Raw genomic sequence first — 13,236 nt, 5'->3', positions numbered from 1 at the left:
CTTCTGATTTTGAATGCCTCAGCAAAAAGTAAGGAAAACAATATATGATGCTAAATTTGAAGCATCAATGATTAAACCTCATTTGATCAGAGATACGGAATGCATTGGACTAAACAAAGTATTATTACATTTAGTGTTGGATATGCAAATTTAACAAAGTTGAGTGTAACATGCTGTATATTACTTGAAATAAAGAATGTATATATATTATATTGTGTTCTGTTAGATTTGTGACTCTGAAAACGATTCAGGAGTTAAATGCTGAGTGAGCAAATATTTTTCTGGACTAATCTTATTAACACGCTTATACCCTTGGGGAAGATTAAGGGATTGCAAAAGCTGTTAATGTGAAACAAAAACAGGAAATGTTGTAAACTAAGCCATTTAAACAGACTGGTTAATGTTTTGGATTCAATGCTTGAATATATTGCTCTTGAATAGGGAACAAAATGAGCATGGTGTTCTTTTCTGTTCCTTCCCTTTATTTTTTTAAAGATGTTTTTAATTAGAATCTGATATCAAGGGTATGTTCCGAAAAAAAGTAATTTACTTGTTTTCCACACAGATACTGCCTGAGCAACTGACTGTTAGCAATAATTTTATATATTTAAAAAAAGTGTATGTGCTAAGAACTTGGATTATTTATCTGTTTCATATTATATTCCTGGACCTTATTACACAATAGATTGAGGACTGAGTGTCTTCTATTTTTAATGGCATTTTCATTCCCTTGCTGAATATTCAGTTCAATTAACTTGATGTACCATGTTTCAAAACATGGCAGTTCCTGTATAACTTGAATCTTTTTAAGTGGTCACTAATTTTTAATTGTTGTGTTATTTTGGATGCAGCTATGTATCTGACCGTCACAAGTTATAGGCATAGAATTGGGCAATTTGGCCCATCGGGTTTACTCCGCTATTCAATCATGGCTGATCTCTACCTCCAAATCCCATTTTCTTGCCTGCTCCTCATAATCCTTGACACCTGTTCCAATCAAGAATTTATCTATCTCTGCCTTACAAATATCCACTGACTTAGCCTCCACAGCCCTCTGTGGCAATGAGTTCCATAGATTAACTACCCTCTGACTAAAGAAGTTTCTCCTCGCCTCTTTTCTAAAAGAGTGCCCTTTAATTCTGAGGCCTTTGGTCCTAGACTCTCCCACCAGTGGAATCATCCTTTCCACATCCACCTCTTTCCTTCTGGTGTGTAACATTTATTAGTTTGCATAATACAGGGGCTTTTCTGGTTGCGGATGACCTGACTTGTGGAAATCGAACTTTATGCAAATTCTTCTGTGTATGTTAAAGCATATTATAAGCTTGTAATAACAATGATAAAATGTTTCATAGTATTCATTAGTGTCTGGATACAGTATATATTCCATTACGATAGGGTTAGGGTGATTGAGCCTCAATCAGTGAGGATAGGTGACAACACCATCTCCACAATAATTCTCATCACCAGTCCTCTGCGAGGATGTGTCCCCTACTGAGTCCCTTACTACACTCCCTGTAAACTCACGACTGAACAGCCCAAAATGAACTCTTATTCCATCTACAATGTTGCAGATGGTATCACTGGCGGGCGAGTGACGAACAATGACAAGATGGAGAACAGGAAAGAGATATAGAACTTGTAACCTCCCTCAATGTCAGCAAGTCACAAGAACTAGTTATTAACTTCAGGAAGCATGGTGGTGTACATGCTCCAATTACCTTCAATAGTGTGGAAGTATAAATGGTTGAGAACTTCAAGTTCTTTGGGGTTAATGGCACCAATGATCTGTTCACATAACAACCACATTGATGCAACAGCCAAAAAGGCACACCAATGCCCCTACTTCCTGATAAATCTGAGGAAATTCAACATGTTTCCAATGATTCTTACAAACCTCTACATAAACATCATAGACAGCATGTCGTCAGGTTACATCATAGTTTTGTTTGGGAACAGTCCTGCCCAAGATTGCAAGAAATCCACACCTGGAGTATTGTGTGCAGTTTTGGTCTCCAAACTTGAAGGACATTCTTGCTATTGAAGGAGTGCTGCGTAGGTTCACAAGGTTAATTCCTGGAATGGCGGGACTGTCGTATGTTGAAAGACTGGAGCGACTGGGCTTGTATACTCTGGAATTTAGAAGGATGAGAGGGGATCTTATTGAAACATATAAGACTATGAAGGGATTGGGCAGGAAACATGTTCCCGATGTTGGGGGAGTCCCGAACCAGGGGCCACAGTTTAAGAATAAGGGGTAGGCCATTTAGAACGGAGATGAGGAAGAACGTTTTCACTCAGAGTTGTGAAGCTGTGGAATTCTCTGCCTCAGAAGGCAGTGGAGGCCAATTCTCAGGATGCTTTCAAGAGAGAGTTAGATAGAGCTCTTAATGATAGCGGAGTCGGGGGATATGGGGAGAAGGCAGGAACAGGGTACTGATTTTTAGATTTTTTTTTAGATTTAGAGATACAGTGCAGAAACAGGCCCTTCGGCCCACCGGGTCCGTGCTGCCCAGCGATCCCCGCACACTAACACTATCCTACACCCACTAGGGACAATTTTTACATTTGCCCAGCCAATTAACCTACATACCTGTACGTCTTTGGAGTGTGGGAGGAAACCGAAGATCTTGGAGAAAACCCACGCAAGTCACAGGGAGAACGTACAAACTCCGTACAGACGGCGCCCGTAGTCAGGATCGAACCTGAGTCTCCGTCGCTGCATTCGCTGTAAGGCAGCAACTCTACTGCTGCGCCACCGTGCCGCCCTGATTGTGCATGATCAGCCATGATCAAGGTGAATGCCGGTGCTGGCTCAAAGGGCCAAATGGCCTACTCCTGCACCTATTGTCTATTATCTAAATTGCAGAGTTGTAGATGCGGCCCAGTCCATACCCTTCATAGATGCTGCCTGGCCCACTGAATTATTCCAGCATCTGAAGTTCCTTGTGTCTCTCAGAAAAGAAAATGCTGGTGGTCAACAATTTAGCTTGGTTTTCCCCAAATGTCTTTTTAAAAAAAAAAAAATGTAGGAAGAGTGACATTGATCAATAAATACATTTGTAAGTCATACAGAGGTTTGCACAATAACATAGATGTACCAACTGCAACAATGACCAAGATGTCAACAGATTAATATAATAAAGAATTAGGGTTAACCAAGAATTAATGCAAGGCAAGATGAGAACAAAGCTCAAACTGGGAAACAGGCAGTCCCTGAGAACTATTTTACTATACTTACACTTGCCACAATTCTCTCATTTCATGTTTAGGTTTAACATTATCACGTGTGCAGGGGTACAGTTAAAAGTTTAGTTTTCCATACTGTCCAAACAGTTCAGATATGCTACGCATAAATACAATCAAGTCAAACTCAAGCACAATAGATAGAGCAAAGAGGAAGGTACAGACTGCAGAATTTAGTTCTCAACATTGTAGCACATCGGTAATCAATGGGATAGAGGTATATTGGACAGTACCCTAGCTTATGAAAGGACCGATCAGAAGCCTGTAACAGAGGGGAGAAAGCTGTTCACGAGTCTGCTTTAAGCATCTGTATCTTCTGCCTGAAGGGAGAAGGAATGACTGTTTTGATTATGTCTGCTTTTTACTTCTTTTCTGGGGTAGCGCAAAATGTAGAGATGGAGTCAATCATGAGAAGTCAATCGTATGATGGACTTCTCACGATTGACTCCATCTCTACTAACTGTTACTAACTGAAAAGGAGGCCAAAGCAGGTTTTATTTAGCCTTTTTAAGTTTTTCGGTGTCTGGCTATTGTCAGCAAGGGTAGTATTTATTTTCCATCTCTAACCACTACTAACTTTTGATCTCTACAATCCTTTTAGAGGTGCTGGTCCCATTGTTCAGGGAGCAGGGCACTTCCAAGTTGGGTATATATCCTCCAAGTCCAAGTGAGATTTGAGAAGGCTATTTGCCATGTCTGAATTTGTTGTCCAGGTCTGTTATGGGTTATGCATTTAGTTTTGACCTTTATCGTAATGCAATGGTTGATGGAATTCAGAGGCTTGATATGCTGCTTTAAAGGTCAGTTAAAAGTTAACCATGCTGTGATGGATCTGGAATCACACCTGGTAAAGATGGCACAGTTCCCCCACTGAAAAAGTAAATAAACCAGATGCGCGTGCTTTTTATTTGAACAGTTATGTGAATGGCATTATTGAGACTAGTTTTATTTTCTGGCAATGTAATTACAGAGCTGTTGCTGCCTGTGGATTACAAAGATATTGGTTTATTGTTGTCACGACTTCTGTGATACAGTTTTCAGGCAAATCATACAATACATTAGAACATTCATACACGAGTGCAACAGGTCGTCACAATGGCGCAGTGGTAGAGTTGTTACCTTGCAGTGCCAAATATCTGGGTTCGATCCTGACTATGGGTCATCATTGTTTGACATCTGGCCCACTATGGCGGTGTCATCTGCGAACTTGTAAATGAAGTTGGAGCAATATTTGGCTGCATAGTTGTGAGTGTATAGGGTATATAGTAAAGAGATGAGAACATAACCTTTAGGGGCACGGGTGTTGAGAATTATCACTGAGGATGTTTTGTCATCTATCCTTACTGATTTCAGTCGTTAAGAAAGAAAGTCAAGTCTCTAATTATAGAGCGGGTTGCAGAGTTCTGGGTGCAGGAGTTTGACAATAGACAATAGGTGCAGGAGGAGGCCATTCGGCCCTTCGAGCCAGCACCACCATTCAATGTGATCATGGCTGATCATTCTCAATCAGTACCCCGTTTTTATCCCAAAGAGCTCTCTTGAATGCATTCCGAGAATTGGCCTCCACTGCCTTCTGAGGCAGAGAATTCCACAGATTTACAACTCTCTGACTGAAAAGGTTTTTCCTCATTTCCGTTCTAAATGGCCTACCCCTTATTCTTAAACTGTGGCCCCTGGTTCTGAACTCCTCCAACATTGTGAACATGTTTCCTGCCTCTAACTTGTCCAACCCCTTAATAATCTTATGTTTCGATAAGATCCCCTCCCATCCTTCTAAATTCCAGTGTATATAAGCCTAGTCGCTCCAGTCTTTCAACATATGACAGTCCCGCCATTCCGGGAATTAACCTAGTAAACCTATGCTGCACGCCCTCAATAGTAAGAATATCCTTCCTCAAATTTGGAGACCAAAACTGCACACAGTACTCCAGGTGCGGTCTCACTAGGGCCCTGTACAATTGCAGAAGGACCTCTTTGCTCCTATACTCAACTGCTCTTGTTATGAAGGCCAACATTCCATTGGCTTTCCTCACTGCCTGCTGTACCTGGATGCTTCCTTTCAGTGACTGATGCACTAGGACACCCAGATCTCGTTGTACGTCCCCTTTTCCTAACTTGACACCATTCAGATAATAATCTGCCGCCTTATTCTTACCACCAAAGTGGATAACCTCACACTTATCCACATTAAAGTGCATCTGCCATGCATCCGCCCACTCACAACCTGTCCAAGTCACCCTGCAACCTCATAGCATCTTCCTCACAGTTCACACTACCACCCAGCTTTGTATCATCTGCAAATTTGCTAATGGTACTTTTAATCCCTTCATCCAAGTCATTAATGTATATTGTAAATAGCTGCGGTCCCAGCACCGAGCCTTGCGGTACCCCACTAGGCACTGCCTGCCATTCCGAAAAGGACCCATTTATCCCCACTCTTTGCTTTCTGTCTCAACCAATTTTCTATCCATGTCAGTACCCTACCCCCAATACCATGTGCTCTAAATTTGCCCACTAATCTCCTATGTGGGACCTTGTCGAAGGCTTTCTGAAAGTCGAGGTACACAACATCCACCGGCTCTCCCCTGTCAATTTTCCTAGTTACATCCTCAAAACATTCCAGAAGATTAGTCAAGCATGATTTCCCCTTCGTAAATCCATGCTGACTCGGAACGATCCTGTTACTGCTATCCAAATGCTCTGCAATTTCGTCTTTTATAATTGACTCCAGCATCTTCCCCACCACTGATGTCAGACTAACTGGTCTATAATTTCCCGTTTTCTCTCTCCCTCCTTTCTTTAAAAAGTGGGATAACATTAGCTACCCTCCAATCCACAGGAACTGATCCTAAATCTATAGAATATTGGAAAATGATCACCAATGCGTCCATCGTTTCTAGAGCCACCTCCTTAAGTACCCTGGGATGCAGACCATCAGGCCCTGGGGATTTATCAGCCTTCAGTCCCATCAGTCTACCCAACACCATTTCTTGCCTAATGTGAATTTCCGTCAGTTCCTCCGTCACCCTAGGATCGCTGGCCTCTAGAACATCTGGGAGATTGTTTGTATCTTCCTTAGTGAAGACGGATCCAAAGTACTGGTTCAACTCGTCTCCCATTTCCTTGTTCCCCATAATACATTCCCCTGCTTCTGTCTTCAAGGGACCCACATTTACCTTGACTATTTTTTTCCTCTTCACATACCTAAAAAAGCTTTTACTATCCTCCTTTATATTATTGGCTAGCATACCCTCGTACCTCATCTTTTCACCCCGTATTGCCTTTTTAGTTATCTTCTGTTGCTCTTTAAAAGAGTCCCAATCCTCTGGCTTCCCACTCTTCTTTGCTATGTTATATTTCTCTTTTATTTTTATGCTGTCCTTGACTTCCCTTGTCAGCCACAGGTGCCTCTTACTCCCCTTAGAATCTTTTCTTCTCTTTGGGATAAATTGATCCTGCAACTTCTGCATTATTCCCAGGAATACCTGCCATTGCTGTTCCACCATCTTCCCTGCGAGGGCCTCCTTCTAGTCAAATCTGGCCAGCCCCTTTACTATACTGTAATACCGACACTTCCGATTTTGCCTTCTCCCTCTCAATTTGTAGATTAAAACTTATCATATTATGATCACTGCCTCCTAATGGCTCTTTTACCTTGAGTTCCCTTCTCAAATCCGGTTCATTACACAACACTAAATCCAGAATTGCCATCTCCTTGGTAGGCTCCAATACAAGCTGTTCTAAGAATCCATCTCGGAGGCACTCCACAAACTCCCTTTCCTGGGGTCCAGTACCAACCTGATTTTCCCTGTCTACCTGCATGTTGAAATCTCCCATAACCACCATTACATTTGCTACATGCCAATTTTAGCTCTTGATTCAACTTGCACCCTATGTCCAGGCTACTGTTTGGGGGCCTGTAGATAACTCCCATTAGGGTCTTTTCACCCTTACAATTCCTCAGTTCTATCCATACTGATTCTACATCTCCCGATTCTATGTTACCCCTTGCAAGGGAGTGAATATCATTTCTTACCAACAGAGCGACCCCACCCCCTCTGCCCACCTGTGTCTTTTCGATATGTCGTCTACCCCTGAATATTCAGTTCCCAGCCCTGGTCCTCTTGTAGCCATGTCTCGGTAATTCCCACAACATCATACTTGCCAATGTCTAACTGAGCCTCAAGCTCATCCACGTTATTTATTTATACTTTGCGCATTCAAATACAACACTTTAACTTCGGTATTCACCTCCCCTCTCACACCATTGGCCCTGACCGTACTCTCTTATCCCATCTTGAACTTTCCTTCCCATTTATTCGAGAGTCTTTTGCAATTTTTCCTGGATTCGCTTCCCCTTTAACTCCATCTTTATACTCCCAATTTGTCAACCCCCCCCCCCACTACTTAGTTTAAACCCACACGTGTAACACTAGCAAACCTGCCTGCCAGAATGTTGGTCCCCCTGCTGTTAAGGAGTAACCCATCCTTTTTGTACAGGTCACCCCTACCCCAGAAGAGATCCTAGAAATCTAGAATCCCTGCTCCCTGCACCAGCCCCTCAGCCATACATTCATATCCCCGATCTCTCTGTTCCTGCCCTCACCAGCATGAGGTACAGGTAGCAGTCCAGAGATAACCATCCTTGACGTCCTACTTCTCAGTCTTCTTCCTAACTCTAAACTCGCGTTGCAGTATCTCCTTCCTCTTCCTCCCGACGTCGTTCGTGCCCACGTGCACAACTACTTCCAGTTGATCGCCTTCCCTCGCTAGGATGTTCTGAAGCCGGTCCGTGATGTCTTGAACCCTGGCACCAGGGAGGCAACAGACCATCCTCGAGTCCCGCCTGCCACCACAGAATCTACTATCCGTACCTCGGACAATGGAGTCACCCACTACTATGGCTCTTCCTGACTGGTCTCCCCGGTCGAGTCTCCTTGCCTGGATTAGAACCACCAACCTGTCCGCCGCTCGGACTGGAAGCGTCTTCTGCCCCGACAGCTCCCAAGAGGGTGTACCTGTTGGCAATAGGCACAGCCTGTAGTCCATGTTCAATCCCCTTTGAAACGGTCTCCCACCTTCGCTCGACCTGGACCCTTGGCGTGACAGCCTCACAGTAGGTCTTGTCCAGGAAGCTCTCGCATTCCCAGATGGCCCTGAGGTCATCCAGCTGCTTTTCCAACTCCACCACCCGTCTATTCACGAGCTGCACCTGGACACAGTTCTTGCAGGTGTAGCTCCCAGAAGCTCCAGCTGAGTCCCTACCTTCCTACATCCTGCAGGAAACACTGCACCAACTTATCCACCATTTTGTGTCAAAAACAAATCAGGCTTAAAAGTAAGCGTATCCTCCTCAGCCTCCTCGCAGCCAAAGACTCACTTTTCTCGACAGGGCACTTTTCTTGACAAGGCCGCACCCCTTGTGCAAGCCTTGTTTACATCAGTCACTAAATTGGCTAATTGGCCAATTTACCAAACTTCTAATTTAATTGATCAGCCAATCCACGTACTTGCTCCTATCCTGCCTTCCTCTGACGAGCTTGGAGGTATGTGCTTCACTGACTGACTGCTAGCGTCCCTTTGGCGCTCTTTTTTAAACGGACTTTTACCTGCAATTAACACTTACTTTCTTTCAGCCAACGGTCGTCCTTGTTCCCGTTCTCCCGACCTTTACTTACTGGAGCCAATGCTGTCAATAATTCCCTCCTGCCTTAATATGAACAGTTTCATTTGGCAGAAATTAGTGGGTTCTTCCAGCACATTTTTTAACTCAAAATTCCAGCACTGGTGGTCTTGTGTCTCCTGTATCATTTGGCATTCACTGTCTCAATGTACACAATAAAATATTATTTAAAATTACAGTTAAATTTCTGGTTATCGCACAAATAGTCTTGCTATTTTTTTTTGACTTAAAGTAAAATAATACATAACTTTTATAGGAGCCTCTTTAGATAATGGATTCAAATGAGTATGCCTTTTGAAGAATGGAGACTTCTAACCAGTATTCCACTAATTTTAGTTACTGGTGTATTTGGATATCTGAAACTCTTTTACTATTGGTCTTGTTATCTATTGTTATTCTGAGATGGAAACCCTGGCCTAAAAAAATACAATTGCATTGGAGTATCGAAATAAAATATTCATCTGCTGATTGCTTTTCAAATTGAATTAATCCCCAATACACCACTGAAATTTGCTTTTAGATTTGGCAGAAACTGAGATCTAAAATTGTTTACGAAGGAACGGCAGGTGCTGGTTTAGTTTATCCTGATCACGTATTAAAGTGATATATTAATATAGTTGCGTTTTTGCACCAATGGAGAGAATCCATGCGTCACTAAAGGCAGCTAGATAGGTATTATTAGCAACAGCAGGCTTGGGCAGCTATTTTGTTTAATATTATCATACAAATTATATTTTAATCTGGAATAGGGGGCACAATTGCATCCAGGATTACATGTTAAATAGTAATCCCTGGTTGTCTCAAAACTAACATTTCTTTTTCTCTCTCTCTCTCTCTCTAGTAATGTTGCAACCTTTTGACTATGATCCCAATGAGAAAAGCAAACACAAATTCATGGTACAAACAGTCTATGCTCCAGCTGGTGCTGCAGATATGGACGCTGTAGTAAGTATTACATCTTACCAGTAAGGATTTGGTGGTAAAGTGCTGTTTTCTGCAAACGTTAGTGGTGATAATTCTAGGGTTAGTAAAGTCTACATTTTGAAGAAAACATTGTTTTGCGTTGGTGTACTGTGTAAAGCATTACTGACTACAATTAGTGTTAAACAATTCTTCCCTGTCCTATGCATAACCTCATGCCACTGAGGGTCAGGTAGTATTATTGTAGAGATAAGCTGACCTTCCATTTTCTAACTGTACTGGTGGGAATATGGATGTAACGATATGGTGATACTGTTTGGTCATACGGTTTTCTTAAATGGAGGCATAGATGCATGTTTCAATATTTAAACTATTTTAAAAGGGCAATTTTGCAATTTAAAGTTTCTTTAGGTGCAGATATTAAATATAGTGCAGAAATTCCTAGAGTTAATTAAAGTTACAGATTTCTGACTGATATAATTGTTATTTGCTGAACCAAATGGTAATACAATCAATCCATGGGTCATGTAAGGATCCATTACTGAGAACTGCCTGTAAACCTTTCAAAAGTCAGTCGGAAGCAACCAATTTCATTCAATGAAGGTCAATCCACATGGGTATTTATTTATTGTCTTACCCTGAATAATTATAATGGTACTGAATCAGAATATCCCACTTCCAAAGGATAGTTTGAAATTGTTAAAGTTTCAATGGATGCTACATTGTTTATTAAAGTATTTTACAGGTGTGAATAGAAGAGACTGTCGTGTCAGTTTCCAACACCAATCTCTCAAATGCCCTCCTGCTGTAAACCGACATCTGCATTTTTAATGGACAATTGCGCATAATTATTGTGGGGAGGTTGCATGTAAACAAAAAAAAATTTGGCGACTAGTTATCTGTTGAATTAACTATCTGGCAGCCTTACTTCAGAAATCCTAAAGATATTAAAATATATGTAACTATCCTATCTTGAAGAATTAAAAGAATTAAGATTTTTTTCCCTTTGAACAAGTTCACAGTCGGTTTGAAAATTAATTAAATTTAGGGTTGAGTCAGCTGAGTAGAACAGATTGTACATTGCCATCAGTTTTTGTAGAATGTTCTAGCTTGTGAATTAACTTAAAGTAGCTGAATCTTCCCTAATGATTGGCTTGAAATTTGGTTAATTTTAGAATTTTTGGAGCTGCTTTGCTTTCACTAAGGCATTACACCCAGGTCTTGTGTGGTAGGTTTTACCCTGGATCTGTGGCGGTTGTTGAAACTTAAAAGCTCTATTCTTTGCCTTTTTAAGGTCATTGCTTTCATGTTAAATTATATGATGTAGATAAAAATCCTATGTTCTCTTTATTTTAATTTTTGTTTATGTATTATCTCAGATTTTATAAAATCTGTCATTCCATCTAATTCATTCCATAACCCAAACCTATCAGGAGCAGATGAGGGCATTCGATTCAATGTGAGATACCAGCTATCAAGACAGATTTCTGTAGCAATTCATTCTTCCCTCGCACAATTAAAGCATGGAATAGTCTTCACCCTACTATAGTTACTCAACCAGATGCAACTAAATTTAAGGCAGCTCTTCTTCTCCAAGAAGCCCTTCTTGCTTAAGTCCATACTCCGCCATCTCCAGTTTAAATTCCATTTGGAATATTTTGGAGGACCAAGTTGTTGTGGCTTTAAACTAATTGACTTGAGGCTCACCTGTAACGCTGTTGGAATTGGCCCTGGTAAAATCATTTGAATGATGATTGAAGATTGGTTTGTTTGTAGTTCCAGTAGCCATTGTTTGTAGTTCCAGTAGCCATAGCATTTTCCTGCCTAGTCAAACCGCATGTCAAAAACTTCGGCATGATATTTGACTCTGCATTAAAATTTGATAAGCAAGTCAATGCTGTGGTAAAAGCCAGCTTCTTCCAACTTCGAACCATAGCTAAAATCAAACCTTTCCTCCAATTCGACGACACAGAAAAAATCATTCACGCTTTCATTTCCTCCCGCCTAGACTACTGCAACTCCCTATACACTGGGATCAGCCAATCTTCCCTGTCCCGTCTGCAACTGGTCCAAAACGCCGCAGCGAGACTCCTGACGGGTACCCGTAAAAGGGACAACATCACCCCGATTCTGGTCTCTCTCCACTGGCTCCCTGTACGGTACAGAATCAACTTCAAGCTCCTCCTATTCATGTATAAAGCCCTAAATGGACACCCCCCCCCCCCACATCAAAAATCTTCTAACCCCCCTCTCTAACTCCAGGTCCCTCAGGTCGGCCGACTTGGGGCTACTCACTATCCCGCGGTCTAGGCTTAAGCTCAGGGGTGACCGCGCTTTTGCGGTTGCAGCTCCTAGGCTGTGGAACAGCATCCCTCTCCCCATCAGAACTGCCCCCTCCATCGACTCCTTTAAGTCCAGGCTCAAAACCTATTTCTACTCCCTAGCGTTTGAGGCTCATTGAGGAGGCGCTGTGAACTGTTTGCGTGCTACTGTATGTTTCATTTTTTTTCCATTGGAACCTAATCAGATGTACAGCACTTTGGTCAACGTGGGTTGTTTTTAAATGTGCTATACAAATAAAATTGACTTGACATGACTTGACTTGAAAGAGCGCTTCTTATTGTCTTCTGCTTATGGTCGTCGGTTTATAACTCAGCAAATTTACATGAATAATGGGGGTTTATTGATCTAATTTTAAAATAATCATTAGGTGTTATGACAATAGAACTGAATAACTGGATCATTCTTTATAATTAATTTCAGAGGCTTACAGAATCCTAATAGACCTATTCAGTAATTGATGCTTTTGAAGGGCCCTGTTACATTTCAGAACTGTAGTTTCACTATTCGTGGAAGTGATGAACTAATTGATCTGAAATCTAGCATTTTGGTGCATTCTTTTAAAAGTAGGATGACAATAATTATTTTTCTATTCTCTCATCCATTTATTTGGCACAGTTCCCAAAATATCAATCAGATATTGATCCTGTTTCCTTAGTTATTTCATGGAGGTATCCTAAGATTGATTAGGTGTACTATCAAAGTTTTAAATTTTGAGTTTCTTAATAATACCTCTCTTTTCATATGTATATGTTGAAGATGCCTGAACCAAAAGGACAGGTTGAGGAATTTGATCAATCTTCACAAGAAAACTGATATAAAGAAAACATTTAAGAAAATTGCATAGTCTTCTAGTAATTTTACCAAGCTCGTCTATTTAATCATCAATAACTATCATCCAGCTACATCAGCTGTAAGAATTTTTAGATTCCTTCTGCTGATATCTAGTCTTTTCTAATGAACAATTTTGGTCACCACTATTTATTCCCTTTATCATTAAGCAATGCATTGAACAAATTGTACCTCAAACATTTGCTATGTGTCAA

The 13,236-nt window shown here is 41.2% G+C and overlaps 1 protein-coding gene across 1 annotated transcript in view; it reads left to right on the top strand.

Annotated features, from left to right (window-relative positions):
* Positions 1 to 13,236, top strand: part of LOC144592676 (vesicle-associated membrane protein-associated protein A-like) — a 63,971-nt gene that overhangs the window by 36,156 nt on the left and 14,579 nt on the right. The window contains exon 3 of the mRNA XM_078397471.1: positions 9,771 to 9,874. Within this exon, the coding sequence (XP_078253597.1) occupies positions 9,771 to 9,874 (104 nt within the window). The remainder of the gene's footprint in view (positions 1 to 9,770; positions 9,875 to 13,236) is intronic.

This window comes from Rhinoraja longicauda, chromosome 4, assembly GCF_053455715.1.
Source record: "Rhinoraja longicauda isolate Sanriku21f chromosome 4, sRhiLon1.1, whole genome shotgun sequence".
In the NCBI taxonomy this organism is placed as follows: Eukaryota; Metazoa; Chordata; class Chondrichthyes; order Rajiformes; family Arhynchobatidae; genus Rhinoraja; species Rhinoraja longicauda.
This window is presented reverse-complemented; position numbering and strand designations above follow the sequence as displayed.